Source organism: Bos indicus x Bos taurus, chromosome 7, assembly GCF_003369695.1.
Source record: "Bos indicus x Bos taurus breed Angus x Brahman F1 hybrid chromosome 7, Bos_hybrid_MaternalHap_v2.0, whole genome shotgun sequence".
Taxonomy (NCBI): Eukaryota; Metazoa; Chordata; class Mammalia; order Artiodactyla; family Bovidae; genus Bos; species Bos indicus x Bos taurus.
The window spans coordinates 107,052,141-107,070,448 of record NC_040082.1 but is presented as its reverse complement, the minus strand read 5'-3'; the positions used below and the strand labels follow the sequence as shown (position 1 = coordinate 107,070,448).

Below are 18,308 nucleotides of genomic sequence, written 5' to 3'. Positions count from 1 at the left end.
GCCAGAAAGAAAAACAATACAGTATGCTAACGCATTATATATGGAATTTAGAAAGACGGTAACAATAACCCTGTATACGAGACAGCAAAAGAGACACTGATATATAGAACAGTCTCTTGGACTCTGTGGGAGAGGGAGAGGGTGGGATGATTTGGGAGAATGGCATTGAAACATGTATAATATCATATGTGAAACGAATTGCCAGTCCAGGTTCGAAGCACAATACTGGATGCTTGGGGCTGGTGCACTGGGACGACCCAGAGGGATGGGATGGGGAGGGAGGTGGGAGGAGGGTTCAGGATGGGGAACACGTGTGCACCCGTGGCGGATTCATGTTGATGTATGGCAAAACCAATACAATATTGTAAAGTAATTAGCCTCCAATTAAAATAAATAAATTTATATTAAAAAATAATAAATTAAAAAAAATAGGTGCAGTATGTACTGTTTTCATGTTTGACTAAAAACTGAACAGTTAAAGAACATTTCAGGTGCCTACAGGATGATCTCGGGGTGCACCAGGTGTACTCTTAGCTTTTGTTAGAACTTACAGTATAACCAAAGAGAAACTGACCTGTCCATCAGAGAAAAACGGAACAATGTGAAGGCAATGGGGTCTGTGCTGAGCAGGCCATGCAGGAGAGGCAGGCTCAGGACTGAATGTAGTTCTGGAGAAGAGATTTTCCTGACAAAGGATACGCCTGCAGTGTTCAAACAGGCAGAGGGTTAGAAATAAGCAGATTCTTTCATAGAGACATAAATCATCCTTTTTATGGTTATCAAGAGGAGACAGGATGCAAATACAGCTAGTTGTGCACTGGAGACCTGGGACTGTGGCCAGGCAAAGTGGTCCCTGAGGCCTGCGTCCAGCTCACCCTCAGAATGAAGACGCCGTGCTGCCGTGGCCACCTCACAGGGCTCAGCCTGTGTTTGAATGTGTGTGCGCTCCTGACTCCCCAGGCAGCCTGGGAGGGCTCTGCGGGCAGGAGCTCACTGTACTTGTAGGCAGAACTCCTTCCCTGCACGTTCAGCTCCCTACAAGGGAATCCCTTGGTGGCAGCTACGATCACCCCGAGCCACTTTCTCAGCAGCCCTTCATCCTGAGGCAGCCATGCACCTCCCAGGACAGGCACTTGGAATGACTTTCCGGGGTCTTCATCTCAAAGGAAGCATGCAGGATCTGAGAACAACGTACTCAGAAGTGATTCTCATCAGAAGCAGTCGTCCTTACGCTTGCCTGTTCTTCTAAGTCAGTTTCTTCATTCGTCGGTTATGCTTGTCGATGGTTAAGGTCGCCCGGTCCACAGCTTCAGTGATGCCATCCAAGGCCTCATCCTGTCTCTCCAGCTCTGTCTCGGTGTCTAACGCAAGACCTTTGAGCTTCCTCAGGATCTGCAAGAGAAGTAGAAATGATAGGAGGGGCTGCCTTTTCTCATGCTCTCAAAAACAGATAATGTATCTTTCCATTATTTTCATAATACTCAGAAAATGTGTAAGTTAATGGAGATAACCAACCAATGTGTAAGTTAATGGGGAGGCTCTGAGCACAGAGCCTCCAGCTCTGACCTGGCTTTGGGTCTCAGCGCTGCCGTTTTCTGGCACTGACCTTCGGCGAGGTAGGGCTGTTGGGAGATGATGCATCCGCTGTCTGGCCCTGCTCCAGGCCATAAACAAGGAGACTGACCACACAGCCCCAGGAGATACATCCCTGAGGCACTGCTGTTTCCAACCCGTGATTTCGACGCTGACCGCCTTGCTGAGAATGTTACCACATCCACATGGAATTCCTGCGAACGGCAGTGGCACGGCACAGAACCAGGAATCCGGAGGCTACAACTCAGATCTGAGTCCCAGCTCTCACCTCATCACTGCTTCATTTACCTTTCTGCACCCAAGCGCCTAACTGCAGACTGAAGCTGGAAAAGCAAAGCTTAAAGAGAAAGGCAACCCCCCTTTTTCGTCTGTATATTTGGGATATTTCACACACAAATATAAAAGGCAGAACACAACAGGAGAGATAGCCAGAGGTGATGAAGCAGGGACACACCATAGCCCCGTGGGCCTACCCAGAAATGCGGGGACAGCCCCGCGAGCGCAGGCCCTGGCGTCCCAGCGAGCGCACACACGGGGGACACACAGAGACGCCATGAGCGCACAGTGACGCCCAGGGAAGGACGGAGTCCCAGACCAAGGGAGCAGCCCAGGCTGGACGGCAGCTCCTTGCTCCGGGACTCATGTCATACTTCATACAGTTTTATAAACTAGTTGAGGGCAACACTGTATTACTGTGAAATGTACTTTAATTATATACCTACTGAACCGGGGTTTAAAAATTTAATGTCTTTGACAACAAAAAGAAATGATTTTGAGAGAAATCTTAATGACCAACTACTTGCAATAAATATCAATACTGTTCCTCTTTTAGAGAAAGGTTCAGGAAAGGAACTGCACAATCTGAATTAAGACGAGCCCTTGGTGCCCGGTTTACTAACTCCCGATGGACCAGCCTGCCTATGGATCCACGCAAAGTCCTTTATCACAGGAGGACGGGTCTGACGATGAGCAGCCTGGGTGAGCACCAGAGGAGGACCCGAGTGCAGTCCTACTGATGACATATCACACTCCAGACTGAGAGCCAGTCCCCGCGCAGGTCCCACCCAGAGACACAGGCAAGAAAGCTCTGGGCTCCACAGGCGGCCTGGGATAATCCTGAGCAGTGCTACTGCCTGGGAAAGGAGGCCACACCTCACGGAGAATAAAGTGCAGCCACATGGTGTCTCAGAAGGCACAGTACCTGTGAGGTCAAACGAATCAAAAAGCAATGCCTGAGCACCTGGCCCACCACCCACTGCCTGGGAGAACTCCTCCATCTGATTAACAAGAAACAGAATAGGCAGGGAGATGGTCAGGAGGAGAATACGATCAACTCCTTCCCTAAGAACGGTGGGGCTCAAATGAGATCACAAATGTGAACAAGCTGTGAAAACCATAAAGTGCTGTGTAAGGCGCCGCCGCCAAGTCTTCGAACGCTCAGGCTGAAGGAGCCCAGCAACACGCCCCGCTTTTCGAATGCTCAGGCTGAAGGAACCCAGCAACACACCCCTGCTTTTTGGAGGGCGATGTGGAGATGAGGCTCGCTGAGGTCATCCGCAGTTATACGCAAGTCAGCGACAGAGGCAGGATTTACCCCGTCTCTCTTCAAACAAAGCATCATCACAGGGATCTTCGTCATGAGAAAGAAGAATAAATCCTGATCCAAGCTAGCAGTCTCAGACACTACCTTTTTGCGCCCTCTGGGAGCTGGTGGAAACTCCATCAGTTGAGTCACTTGAAAAACTGGACAGAGCTCTGGAAAGTATACTGTGGGGTCAGTCAGCTCTGGAGGGGATGGGCTAGATGACCTCATACAGGAGGTCTTTTCCATCTCTCATTTCTATGATCTCATATGGCTGAGGCCCAGACAGCATAATAAAAAAGTCACCACTCACCACTATGTTAGGCAGGTCCTTCCATGCTGTTCTCTCTGGTCAACTATTCCTTCCTTATTGCCTCCATTTCAGTGTGATAATAAGGCCATTCTACCAGAAACTTGCGCAAAATGTCCCCTTTGTCAGACACCTGCATCCTACGTGACACCTTTGAGGAGGTCTCTCCCCTACGCTGAGTGATTAGGCCACACAGACCCTGTGACTCTCTTTGCAACCTCTACATCTTTGTCAATCACATCAAAACGTGGTCAAGTTTATTTTCAACTGAACTGTTTTTCAGGACTACCAGGTTCTGAACTGTAAACAGTCACTGTTCGCACATGCACTGATGGCAGGAGACGGGCTTCAGCAAGGGAGCCGCGTGCTCCCTTCCCTGCACACAGCCAACTGTTTTGCTCTGTTCTGATATTAACAGTGCACACAGAAAACCAGGAAACAGAAGACATGATAAAAGTCCTCCAAAACCCAAATCCAAATTAGTGCCTGTTAGACAAGCACTGCTGATAATATTGCTTTATCATCCCAACACCCGAACACTCTCAGAGGAAAGTAAAACTGGGGATTAGAGTGTGTGTGTGTGTGTGTGTGTGTGTGTATCTATATATGCGTGTGAGCTCAGCTGGGTCTGACTCTTTGCAATCCTTTGGACTGTAGCCTGCCAGGCTCCTCTGTCCGTGGGATTTTTCAGGCAAAAATACTGGAGTGGGCGGCCATTCCTCCTCCAGGGGATCTGCCTGACTGAGAGACTGAACCAGCAATGCAGGCAGATTCTTTACTGCTGAGCCACTGGGAAAGCCACATAGATATATGATCTCTATGTATGTATGTGTATATATATATGTGGTTTTGTTTTCTGTGTTCTCATTCCCCAGGTATCTGAAATAAGAATAGAATTTAGGGGACCCCTACAATGTGCCCTAACTATTCTCTGCTAATCCTCAATCTAACTCTGCTTCACAGATGAAGCTGAGAAGGGTGGCTGACTTGCTTGAGTTCCTGGGGTCTAGCTCCTACTGTGGCCCTGACAACCGCTGCATGGACAAGAGATGTCACGGCCATGACTCAGAGATCGCAAAAAAACGGCAACAGGGCTCTCACCAGGGATAGGCAGTCGATTCACATATCCTAGAACCTGTACCAGCTCTGAGACCCCTGAGCGACCATGGAAAGATATCCAATTAGGGAGAGCCATACTCGAAATTTCAAAATTTCTAATAAAAAGTAAATAGTATAATTAATTTTAATAATATATTTTATTTAAACCAAATAACCCAAAACATTATCATTTAAACATGTGAGTGGGTGCTCAGTTGTGTCCAACTCTGCAATCCCAAGGACTGTAGCCAACCGGACTTTACTGTCCATGGAATTTTCATGGCAAGAATACTGGAGTGGATTACCATTTCCTTCTCAAGGGGATCTTCCCAACCCAGGGACTGAACCCGTGTCCTTGGTGTCTCCTGCAATTGGCAGGTGGATTCTGTATCACTAGCACCACCTGAGAAGCCCCCCATTTAGACATGAAGTCAGTAAACACTAATGAGAGATTTTATATTCATTCTTTTTTTATATGACGTTCTCACAAGCTACTTGGAGAACTTGGACCAGCTGCTTTTTAAGTGCTCAGCACCCACACGTGCCCAGTGGCCCAGGCCCGTATCGCCAGGCGACAGCACTCTCACCAAGGACCACTTTGTGTGACGGAGGCTGTGTGTCCTATGCTTCCACAGCCATCTTTCTCTAGCGGATGAATCAACCGCCTCTTTTCCAAAAGGAAACAGTGGCAAAAGCAAGAACACCTATATTCTTGAGTCTATGCTTAATAAACACAGTAGTAAAAGGCACATACAACTTATTTTGTGAACAGGAACAGCTGACATGCCTACAAAAGTTGAGCATTTACCGAGTATATGAGTCCAAATAAAGGCTGGTTCCTGTTGAGTTTCATTTGGAAAAAGTTTCACTGAGATGGTCTTAAAAATAGCACTCGTTCTATGCAGCCTGTTGAGACCCTTGGTTGGTCTGCCAAAACTGCACTTGAAATTAATTAATACTGCAAAACACAAGTGAGATCTTTAAAGCTACCAAATCGGCAAAGAAAATTACTGAGTAAACCTTCAAACTACTAGTACCTCTGGAATACTGGTTCAGTGTCTTTTTCCTTTAAGAAAGGGATTGAAGTAATTAAATGGCATCGTGTGCATTCCATATAACATGGGATGGAAAGAATGGAGAATATGAAGTCTGGCCAAACCTTAAAACAGTTGTTACTTCTGTGGCCCAGGATGACAAGCTGTCTAGTCATCAATGCACGATGTTGCCAGCCTCTGGAGAATATCAACGGGGCTCTCAGACGAACCTTCACTGGGCTCTGACTCAAAGACCAGGGTCAAAATGGACTCTTCCCCAAGTCTCTGCTCCACTAATAAACAAACCCAGCAGCCAGCCATCATCCAGCTACATTTGTACCTAACACAGAAATTATGTGATTAATAGTACATTGAGTTTTAGGAAAAACTTTGATAAATTCCCAAGAAATATATAGTGCACATAAGTTCAAGTTAAGACAAAATAACATGTATGCCAGTATCTCTGGGAGCAGCATCTTGGGAAAACACCACAGAAACGCTCAATGCTCTTCAGCTCAGGAGTCACAGGCACTCAACAAAGCCAGAGCAGGAGGCTTGGTTCCCCATAGGCAGGATGCTGGCCTCACTCACGAGCCTCAGGAACCAGGAAGTGGGAGAGCAGAGATGACTCAGGCAGGAAGTGGGAGGCACCACATGGTCCCCAGGACAGAGCAGAAGTTTCTGTCTTCTCTGGAAGAGGAAGACCTTCTGCTCAGCCACATGCTACGGTGACCTCCATCTCTGCAATGTCACAGACCTCAGAACGGCGGCACAGACACCATCTGGGTCGACAGAAGAGCAGATACAGAGATCCTTTAGCTTTCCAACCATTTTCACTTTGTTTATTAAAAAAAGAAAATAAATTATGGAAAAATGGCTCACCCAGTAGAGGAAGCTCCCTTACCAAAACAGACGTATGCCTCACGCCAGCTATCAAGGTGTGAAAGCCTGGGAATCAGAGGCCCCAAGCTCTGCTGTAAGTAGAGCCTGGAACATGTAGGCTTGTGCTTTCACTGTGTAAGGACATGGCCTTAATGTTTCTACAAAGCCTATAATATGCTAGTTGTTGCCTCACTTATAGTCTGAAAAAAGAAAGTGTTTTGTTCTACCTCACAATACAACTCCAGGATTTAGACTATTAGTATATTTAAGTACCTAAAATGAGTAGGAGAAGGAAACGGCAGCCCACTCCAGTATTCCTGCCTGAGAACCCATACACAGAGGAGCCTGGTGGCCTCCAGTCCATGGGGTGAGGGGGTATCACAACAAAGAAGTCGGAAATGGCTTAGCGACTGAACAACAGAGTCAGTTTAATATTAGCTAGACTGTCTGCCTTGATCTTGTTATTAAACTGACCCACTGAAAGACTGAATTTTCTTGCAGTAAGAAACTAGCAACCATTTAAGAACAGAGCTGGGATAAATCAAGCTGTCTGCAGTTCTACCATTTGGGACTATTAACATGCTGTAGAGAAGGCAAAGAGGGAAAAATTGGCTCCCTCTCAACCAAAGCTCTAGAGGCTGTACAGAATATTCTAGGCTACAATCTGTCACATTCAGCACTCACAGGCCACCCCCGTGCCCCGCCCTGCCCTCTCTGCATTCCCTGAGGTCCTGAGGGCAACCTGTGATGCACAGGGGCAGGAAAGGGTTCTCTTTTAAGGAGCACCCCTCTTCATAACCCTCTCGCAGCACAGAGAGTTGAGCATAAACCTGCCTTATGCACCAGGGCTGTGTCTGTACAAGACTTTGAGAGCTGAGTCTTCAGAGGTCTGTTAACCCTCACTTGAAGTCTGCTGAACAGCGCAGTTACAGACACCGCAACGGCCCACAGCAAAGATGGCCCCTTTAGCTCACGGCCTGGGCAAGGAAAGCACCTCACAGGACTATAGAGAAGTCCTGGGAACCAAGCTGCTATCAGACTGTAAAGAGAGCTTCCCATGATGAGAACCACGTTTTTAAGAGAGGAATGGAACCCCTACCAAGTGAAATGCTCAATAAACTGAAGGTTCATCTTACATTAGGAAGTAAATGCCTCAGTGGGGACATCTCAGGATATGAAATAAAGAGAAAATGCATTAATTTGGAAGTTCTTCAGAGTTGACTGGGGCACAAACATTTGAGGCCCCACTGGTAAATTTGTTCAGAACAGAATTCTGCTCCATATAGTACCGGCCTCACCTTCACTTCAAAGCAAGCCTCAAGTAGGGGACCCTGTTTTGTAAAACGTGACAGTAGCATTTTATCTGGGAAATGTGCAGCCTGCTGAAGGCCACACGGCTCACTTGGCAAAGGCACTTACTGGCTGGCCACAGGAGCTATGTTTCCAAGAATTAGTCTCCAGCCCTATGCTACAGATGGGATGGACAGAGTATGCTGCCCAAGGCCATGAAGCTTCCCCAATACTGTGTCCATGTATTCAGTCCAATTTTACATTTAAATACTGCATAAAACCAACTTTCCAGCCTGAACCAAAAACCACCTAATACTAGTTAACTATTTTTCAAAAGTTAAAAAAGATGCTGGTAATGGATGAGATATCCTGATAGAAAATCAATAAGGAAACACAAGACTTGAACACCATCTGCACCCAACAGAGGTGCTCCACTCGAATCAGTGGAGCCCACAGTCTCCTCCAGGGCACACAGAACATCCTCCAGGACAGACCCATGGCAGGCCTCAAAATAAGCCTCAACTTAAGACTGAAGTAATAGAAAGTACCTTCACCGTGGAAAGAAACTAGAAATCTGGAAAAATAAAAAACTTACAAATATGTAGAATTACAACACTCTTTAACAACCAATGGGTCAAACAGGCAAATTAGTAAACTCTCTAAGACAAATGAAAATAAAACCACAGCATACTAAAATAGTAGCAAACTAAACCCAAGTAGAATTTATGTCAGAATGCAAGGGTGGTTCAGACTTAGAAAATCAATTCATGCAATATACCATATTGTTAGAACAAACAGAAAAAACATATATAATCAACTCAACTGATGCAGAAACAGCAATGACAAAACCCAACATCCTTTCATGATAAAAACCTTAGAAAAGCAGGACTAAAAGAGAACTCCCTTCTATGATAAAAGAAACCTAACCTATCCTTCTGAAACTATGCCAAAAAACTGCAGAGGAAGAAACACTACAAAAAGAAAAAAAAAGAAGGAAACACTTTCAAACTAATTCTATAAGGCAGGCGGATTCTTTACCGCCGAGCCCCTGAGGAAGCGGGCCCCGCCCCACTGTTGGTGGGGATGTAAACTGGTATAGCCATTATGGAGAACAGTTTGGAGGTTCCTTAAAAAACTAAAAACAGAGATACTATATGATCCGGCAATCCAACTCCCTGAGCACATACCTGGAGAAGAATCAAAATTCTAAAAGATGCAATTCTAAAATTGGTACTTCTAACTCTGTGAAAAATGCCATTGGTGATCTGATGAGGATTGCACTGAGTCTGTAGATTGCTTTGGGAAGTATAGTCGTGCTGACAGTATTGACCCCGCTCATCCAGGAGCACGGCACTCTCGCTTCGTTTGTGTGGCCTCTGATTTCTTTCAAGTGTCTTGCAGCTATCTGCATACACGTCTTCTGTCTCCGTAGGTACGTTTATTGCTAGGTGTTTTATTCTTTTTGTTGCAGTGGTGTCACAGGATTATTTAATTTCTCTTTCTGATTTTTCACTGTTAGTATACAGGAACACAAGGCATTTCTACGTTTTAATTTTATATCTTGTGATTTTACTAAATTCACTGATTAGCTCTAGTAATTTTCTGGTGGTGCCTTTAGGGTTTTCTATGTGTAGTATAATGTCATCTGAAAACAGTAAAAGTTTTACGTCTTCTTTTCCAATCTGGATTCCTTTTATTTCTTTTTCTTCTCTGATTGCCACAGCCAGGCCTTCTAAAACCATGTTGAATAACAGTGGCAAGAGTGGGCCTCCATATGACCCAGCAATCCCACTACTGGGCATATACCCTGAGAAAACCGCAATTCAGAAAGACACATGAACCCCGGTGTTCATTATAGCACTATTTACAATAGCCAGGGCATGGAAGCAAGCTAGATGTCCACTGACAGATAAGGACGTTGTGGTAAGACACTGCCACATTTAAAACAGAGACCCAACAAGGGCCTACTGTACAGCACAGGGAACTCTGCTCCATGTGATGTGCAGCGTGGAGGGCAGGGGAGTCTGCGGGAGAACGGATACACGCACACGTACGTCTGAGTCCCTTCACTGTTCACCTGAGACTGAATATTACAGAACGTTAATACCTCAGCTATTAAAAGGAATGAATCTGAGTCAGCTGAACTGAGGTGGATGAACTTAGAGCCTGTTATACAAAGTGAAATCAGAAAAAGACAAATGTATATTAACACATATATATGGAATCTAGGGAAATGGTGCTGATGAGCCTATCTATAGGGCAGGAATAGATATGCAGATGCAGAGAACAGATGTGTGCACACAGCTGGGGAAGGAGAGAGCTGGATGAATTGAGAGTAGCACTGAAATACATACATTACCATGCGCAAAACAGATTACTAGTTGGAAGCTGCTGTACGACACAGGGAGTTCAGGCCAGTGTTCTCTGACCACCTAGAAGGATGGGGGCTTGGGATAGGGTGGAGGAGGGAGGCTCAAGAGGAAGGGGATGTATGTATACTTACGCCTGATTCATGCTGTTGTATGGCACAGGCCAATACAACATTGTAAAGCAATAATCCTCCAATTAAAAATAAATAAAAAATACATGTACCCCAGTGTTCACTGCAGCACTATTTACAATAGCCAGGACACAGAAGCAACCTAAATGTCCACTGACAGAGAACTGAATAAAGAACATGTGGAACATACACACACACACACACACACACACACACACACACACATACACAATGGAATATTACTCAGCCATTGAAAAGAATGAAATAATGCCATTTGCAGCAACATGAATGAACCTGGAGATTATTATACTAAGTAAAGTCAGACAAAGAAAGACAAATATCTTTCTTTGATATTTCATATGATATTGTTCATATGTGGTGGTGGTTGTTCAGTCACTCAGTCGTGTCTGACTTTGCGACCCCATGGACTGCAGCATTCCAGGCTTCCCTGTCCTTTACCATCTCCTTAAGCTTGTTCAAACTCATGTCCATCAAGTCAGTGATACCATCCAACCAATTCATCCTCTGTCATTCCCTTCTCTTCCTGCCCTCAACCTTTCCCAGAATCAGGGTTTCTCTAATGAGTCAGCTTTTTGCATCAGGTGGCCAAAGTACCGGAGTTTCAGCTTCAGCATCAGTCCTTCTAATGAATATTCAGGACTGATTTCCTTTACGATTGACTAGCTTGATCTCCTTGCAGTACAAGGGACTCTCAAGAGTCTTCTCCAACACCACAGTTTAAAAGCAACAATTCTTCAGCACTTAGCCTTCTTTATGGTCCAACTCTCACATTCATACATTACTGGAAAACCCACAGCTTTGACCATACGGACCTTTGTTGGCAAAACAATGCCTCTGCTTTTTAATATGCTGTCTAGGTTTGTCATAGCTTTTCTTCCAAGGAGCAAGTGTCTTTTAATTTCATGGCTGCAGTCAGCATCTGCACTGATTTTGGAGCCCAAGAAAATAAAGTCTGTCACTGTTTCCACTGTTTGCCATGAAGTGATGGGACCAGATGCCATGATCTTCGTTTTCTAAATGGTGAATTTTAGGCCAGCCTTTTCACTACCTTCTTTCACCTTCATCAAGAGGCTCTTTAGTTCTTCTTTGCTTTCTGCCATAAGGGTGCTGTCATCTGCATATCTGAGGTTATTGATATTTCTCCCGGCAATCTTGATTTCAGATTGTGCTTTATCCAGCCTGGCATTTCTCACGACGCACTCTGCACAGAAGTTAAATAAGCAGGGTGACAATATACAGGCTTGACGTATTCATTTCCCTGTTTTGAACCAGTCTGTTGTTCCATTTCCAGTTCTAACTGCTGCTTCTTGAACTGCATACAGGTTTTGCAGGAAAGGTGGTCTGGTATTCCCATCTCTTTAAGAATTTTCCATGTGGAAAATTATATGTAGAACCCCCCTCAAAAAATGATATAAATGAACTTATAAAAATAGTAGATATGACATGAAGGCATGACAGATGGAAATCATAATGAAATACATATGGAGTATAATGGAGTATAATATAGGAGATACATGAATTATTGAGAACACATGTAATGATTAGAAATAGAAGAGCCTGTAATAAAGTAAAAACTTAAAAACATTTTTTAAAAAGGCGCTTATGAAAAATCCAGCTAATAGGAAACTCAATAGGGAAGGACTGAAAGCGTCTGCAAATTAGGAGACAAGAATGCCTACTTCCACCACTGCTACACAGTACTGCTATGCACTGCAAGTCCTAGACAGAGCAAGTAGGCAAGAAAAAGAAATAGAAGGCACCCAAACTGAAAAGGAAGAAGTAAAACCATCTCTGTTTTCACGTGTAACTGGTAACCTGTGCTAGTGCTCATCTGTGTCCGACTCTGGGAGCGCATGGACTGTGGCCCGCCAGTATCCTCTGTCCATGGAACTCTACAGGCAAGAAGACTGGAGTGGGTTGCCATTTTCTACTCCAGGGGATACTCCCAACCCACATTTCTTGCATCTCTTGCCTTGACAGGCAGGTTCTTTACCACTGCACCACTTGGGAAGCCCCATTTTCATACGACATGATCCTGTACACAGACTATCTCAAAGAATGCTGCTGCTGCTGCTGCTAAGCTAATTAAAAAGTTAGCAAAGTTACAGGATCAACACACAAAAACCAGCTGTGTTTCTATATAGCAGCAATGAAGAATCTGAAAAAGAAATTAAGAAAATAACCCCAACAAGGAAATAATATGGCAGCTAATTAAAAAGCTAAACATAAAATTATCCTACAACCAAGCAATTCTACTCTAAAGTATATGTACAAAAGAACGAAAGCAGAGACTCAAATACTTGTGCATGAATGTGTGTGGCAGCAGTATTCACAGTGGTCAAAGGCTGGAAATAATCTAAGTGTCCATCAGCGATGAACAGATAACACAAAGCATGTTTTATCCATACAACAGACTATTCACCTAAAAAAAGGAAAGAAGTACTGATTCATGCTACAAGATGGATCAGCCTTGAAAACATTAAGCTAAGTGAAAAAAGCCCGAAACAAAAGGACTATAATACTTACAGGAGGTTCCTGTGCTTGCGCTCAGCGGCTCAGTCATGTCTGACTCTGGACCCCATGGACTATAGCCTGCCACGCTCCTCTGTCATGCGACTTCCCAGGCAAGAATATGGAGTGGGTTGCCATTTCCTACTCCAGGGGATCTTCCCGACCCAGGGATTGAACCCGCATCTCCTGCATTGGCAAGTGGATTCTTTACCACTGCACCACTTGGAAAGCCCATTGGAGGGTCCTAGAATAGGCAAATTCATAGAAACAGAGAAGATTAGACATTACCAGGAACTGGAGAGAGGTGAAATGTGGAGTTATTGTTTCATTATAACAGATTCTGTTGGGGTGATAAGAGAGCTCTGGAAATAAAACCATTAGTGGTGATGGTTGCAAAACATTTTTGAATGTAATTAATACTATTTATATAGTTAAAATAGAGAAAAAAAATTTTTAATAGTTAAAATGACAAGATTTTATTCTATATATTCTACCACAATAACAAACACAGTTATAATATACAAAACCTTCCACAGGCAGGTACTCAATAACAGTATAATCAAACACTTGATTTTAAGACTTGAGGTTCATTCAAAAGCTGACCAAGGACACAGGAAAATGTTCTGAAGGGTGAACAAGTCATCCTCCAAAACGAAATACCTGAGCATCTGTTTCTTGCCCCTTGGCATTCTACTTTCTGCATCACCAAGCAGCTGCTCTAGAATTTGTTCCCTGAGATGCTGGTACATTCTGGAATCACAAAATCTTAGAGTTCCTTATCTGGCAGCTTCTTTCCTATCCACAGTTCCCAGGGGTAACAGAAAATACAGAGTACAGCCCCAAGATTCATCTGCGTGGGTATCTGGACCTGAAGGACAGGTGCCTCCCCCATGCAGCTCAGGTTCACACCACAGCTTCTGTGTGGAGGAGGTCCAGCGTGCCCACACAGCTTTCTCTGTCAACTGCAGAAGACACACAGCCACGCACTTGGACTGGCCCTCTCATCATGAACAGTCACTGTCACAGACAAGGGCCTCTGCTAGAATGGTGACCATACCCAACATACTGGGAATTCTGAAGGCTGCTACGGAGAAGAGCTGGTTGTCCCAGGCAATTACAGAGGGCACCAGTGGGAGGCACATGAAACCACAGCCAGCAGGGCTGGGCTAGGCGGTGGGGGCACCACGTGTCTGTCTGTCTGTCAAAGCAGTGCTCATGGTTACCAGTGACCCAGCTAACCAACAGAGCAGACAGGAAAACCAGAAATGAGTAAGTGAGGCATGGCATCTTTCTGTAACTCAGCTTTCCTTTCACTGTGGCAGATTCTGCATTAGATGGTAGGTATTGGAACACACTACAAGTCAGTCCTTTGCTTTTCAGAAGTGGAGACTGGGGCCAGGGGAGCGAAGCAGCCTTCCCAGGACTACAGAGACAACAGGCAGGGCTGGGACCAGCGCCGGGATGCCCGGTTCCTAAGCCAGGGCTCATCCTAGGCCATGTGACCTTTCACTGAAATGTGCCCCGTATGTGGACAACAAAAGCTGCTAGCTACCTCTTCCTCTTCTAATGGCTTAACATTTAGAAATGACATGGGATATGATGTCAGAAACATTTATTAGTAATTCACAATTAGAGTAACATATATCTAAATAAACGGCCTACTTCGTTTCTAATATTCAGACTGGTATCAAAGCCATAAATAAAAATACTAACTTTCTAACTGTGCCCCGTAATCAACAAATGAAATGAACTATCTGAAAAAGATTCAGAAGACAGCAGAGGACAATAACAAGAGAACCTGAGGAGAATGAGTAAAAACCTGAAATCATCTCCTCTCTCCTTATTTAAAAATCTTCAATGATTCCAAGCTACTTACAGGACAAAATCCAGACTCCTTTGAGTGGACACGTCCAGCTCCCTGTCCCCAGGTCCCTCCACAGAGCCCACTCCAACAGAGGTGTCGGCACGCCTTCCCAGCACTGGTCAGCCGTCCTATAGCTGGTGGAATGTATTACCACTGCCTTTCTACTTTTGAAGGCCTACCAGTTTAGCCATTCCCACCTTCATCCTAAGAAGTATCAGTTCTAGAATGTGCATTTCTGGGGTGTGGTTTAGTCTACTGCCACAGCTGATGAGAAGCATCATGGATTACCACCCCTCACTCATTATCTCAGACTTTGTCCTGACAGTTATTCAAGGAAACCCAGATGTGTTGTCTTCTCCAAAAAAACAAGTAATACACTGAAGCCAGGGCTATACAATCCCACTAATTCAGGCATTTATTTTAGGCTAAAGATCAGTTATGCAAGAAATGAGAGATTCTTTTTTTTCCTGACTAGGAAAGGAGACATGAATTGGGACAAATTTAAATAACTGGGAAAAAAGTACAAGGAAAAAGACCAGAATGGTGGAGTTACTGAAAACGAAATGTATTTTAGTATTTCTACAAAGAAGAAAGAAAAAAGAAAAAAAGATAAGACTACCTTGTAATAAACCATAATGGAAAACAATGTGAAAAAGAATGTAAATAGACACACACACAACATATAGAAAGAGAGAGAGAAAAGGACATTAATTTCTTAAGATAGTTAGCAAGGAGAGAGCCATAGCATCCTTTCTGGCCTTGAATTATTTCAGGAACCATCCAGTGAATTACCAGTGCAGATACATGTGGAACTTGGCTCAGCTAATCAACGCAGAGACAAAAGGCCTGGCCCTCAGTCCTCTCCCCAGCACAGGCATCCACAGGACTGCCTTTTCAATAAACTCTTCTCCTCATGCCAGCTGACGAGCTAAGTTTTCCAGTAAACCAACTTTCTGACTGAACTGAATGAATCACCTCCATTTTTAATTTTTGTGTTTTGCACTTATTGTTTATAAAGATACCACATACAGTAGGCAAGCTAAATGCCCAAATATAATCAAACAGAAAGTTCAAAACTATGACCTAAAAACTCGCCATGAACCCACACTCTGTGCAGCCCTTCTTCTTGGAAACGATGATGCGCCCGGGGCGAGTCTCCCCTCACTGCTGCTCCGCGGCCGGGGACGCTGAAGAGCCCGAGAAACCGTAAGGCCAGAGCCGAGTCAGCTTTCCATTCTGATCCTTTCTTTGGTGAGAGACGGAGGAAGGGTGAAAAAACAAGCACAGGACACAGAAGCGGAGAAGAAGAAGTTATGAAGAAACTTTATATAAAACTGCAATGTCCTGAGGACAGAACCATGCCGTTTTTGTCTTATCACTTCCAAATGCTGTATCAAATACAAGGGAGCCACAGATTGAGTAACGAAAGAGCAGGAGTTCTGAGGCAGGAAAGGTTAGCACATCAGACATTGGAAATGATTCACGGGATTCTGCCAAACCCCTCTGAGGGACTCTGATTCCTCTCCCGGCCTCCTCCACCACGTGCCCTCCCACAGCGGATGGTGGACAGCCACAGCTACGCAGCAGATGGGGCCCAATTGTAGGCCACATGCCTGCTGCAGAGGCCCAGCACAGAGGGAGCTGGCACAGCGCGCTGAGCACACTGCTCCCTGAGGAAATCACGGCGCGTCTTCTCTCTAGCACCCCAACTGCACTTTAAGTCACCAAAATCCATTTTCACGTAATGACTTTAATAGCATCTGCAGCAGAAACCACAGATGAATGGAGGGAGATTTTCTTGCATTTTCATTTTCCCTAGAAATTTAACTCATTCCTACCTATGCCTGAGCTTCAGCTACACAGCTCAAAATTCTTCTCTAAATATGAAACATGTGTTTTACCTCAAGAAGACAACCTCGTATGAAACTACGTTCTCCCTGCAGGGAAGGAGAATGAGACAGCTAACTAGCACAAAGGCCCGCCCCTCCTGTGGGTAGGTCCTGCCAGCCCAACCGCTCAGGGATCACCACGTCCTCTGCCCCAAAGCCAGCGTCCTGATTCATGACCATGGCATCTGCTGTTCCCAGCACGGACGCCACACGGCTCACTGAGACTTGTTGATGACAGTCAGGACCAACCACATAGACACAAGCTTTGGGGGGAAGAATGGCGACCTCGGTGGTTACTGAGGAATCTTCTACTCTTAGCTGTTGGTGCATCCATCCCGCTCTCTCCCATTCCATCCATCTAGCTTTTAGGGGAAGGGCACACTGGACATGATAGCAGAGATTGTTTATTTGAAATTGGAAGGACCCTCTCAAACTACATGGCCACCAGTAGAATTAACAGATAAGATTATGCATTTCCCATGAAAAAGCCATGTTCTTGCTCCAGTCTCAGCACAATGGTGGGACACAGAAGAGCTCGTCTCAGCCACAGACATCTTCGTTGGAGGGTGAGAGAAGGGACCCAGATCCCACCAGTCTGAGGCCTGTATGTACCCTCATTCACTTTCACAAGAACAGGCAAAGTTTGCCTTCATGGTACAAAGCTTTCTCAAGTCCCAAGACAGAGAAGATCTGTAGTGTTCTGTAGTCAATAAGCCCATCAAAAGAAGGGATTACTAAGCTGCAAAATTTGCTAGTTGCAGCTAGAAAGCAGCATGTCTATGTGTCATTACTAAAAGTGATTAAGTCAGATGAGAAGGAATAAGTGACAAATGTTTAAAATACCCCATAGTAAAAGATGAACACTTTTTTCCCCCAAAAGGAAAAAGCTGAGTTTAAAGGAGTCTATGCCTATGTAGACACGTAGAATAAAATTATCTAAAAACAGGTTTAAAAGCCATACAGTCTCTTACAGGCTTTGATGACATTTGTGGGGTGCCACCAACAAATCAGTCTCTCCAAAACAGAGCCTGAATCTGATGGAGCCTCTAGAGCTACAAACTGCCCTACAGGAGTACCAAGGCAGACAGGAGACAGCTCACCGCCTGCTGGGAGCTGGGGAAACCAAGGAAGTAATATGTTGCAAGTTGCAAAATTTTGACACAGAAACAATTCAGCTTTTTCCATCAAATAAAGTGCAAAAGAAGAAGAAGAGATGACAGAGGAAAGTGGTGAATGAAAGGTACTTCACTAAAGGCAACACAGGGGCCTTCTGAGGATCCCAATCGGAACAAACATGTGACCCATCTTCCTAAATGAGGAGCTAAGGGAAACCTGCGCGCTGGCTGACGTCTGATGACACCAAGGAATCTACCTTTTACTTTTTAAGGTGAGTATGGTACTGTGCTGATTTTTTAAAACAGTTCTTTCTTTTAAAGCTACTGAAATATTTATAAATGAAATGACACAATGTCTAGGTATTTGCTACATAATTATTAAAAAGGAGAAAGAAAAGGCCCCTGTGTTGTCCAGCATTAACATAGGAAGGTAAATTGCAAGTATTTCAATCAAATATTGTTTAAATTTCAATTTCCTGGACAAACAGTGGCAAGCCTTCTCAAGAACCAGTATTCAACACTGAGGGCAAGTGCCCTCAACTATACATGCCCAGCCAGTGCACACACACACAGGTGCTGCACATGTGTGCACACAAGGCATACGCCACACACGCATGCA

At 44.6% G+C, this 18,308-nt stretch overlaps 1 protein-coding gene across 2 annotated transcripts in view; it reads right to left on the bottom strand.

Annotated features, from left to right (window-relative positions):
• Positions 1 to 433: 433 nt before the first annotated feature.
• The window catches only part of SNAP47 (synaptosome associated protein 47), a 66,227-nt gene continuing 48,352 nt past the window's right edge, over positions 434 to 18,308 (bottom strand). For both annotated transcript variants that reach the window (XM_027548432.1, XM_027548431.1), the window contains exon 5: positions 434 to 1,392. In XM_027548432.1, the coding sequence (XP_027404233.1) occupies positions 1,246 to 1,392 (147 nt within the window). In that variant the 3' untranslated portion in view covers positions 434 to 1,245. The remainder of the gene's footprint in view (positions 1,393 to 18,308) is intronic.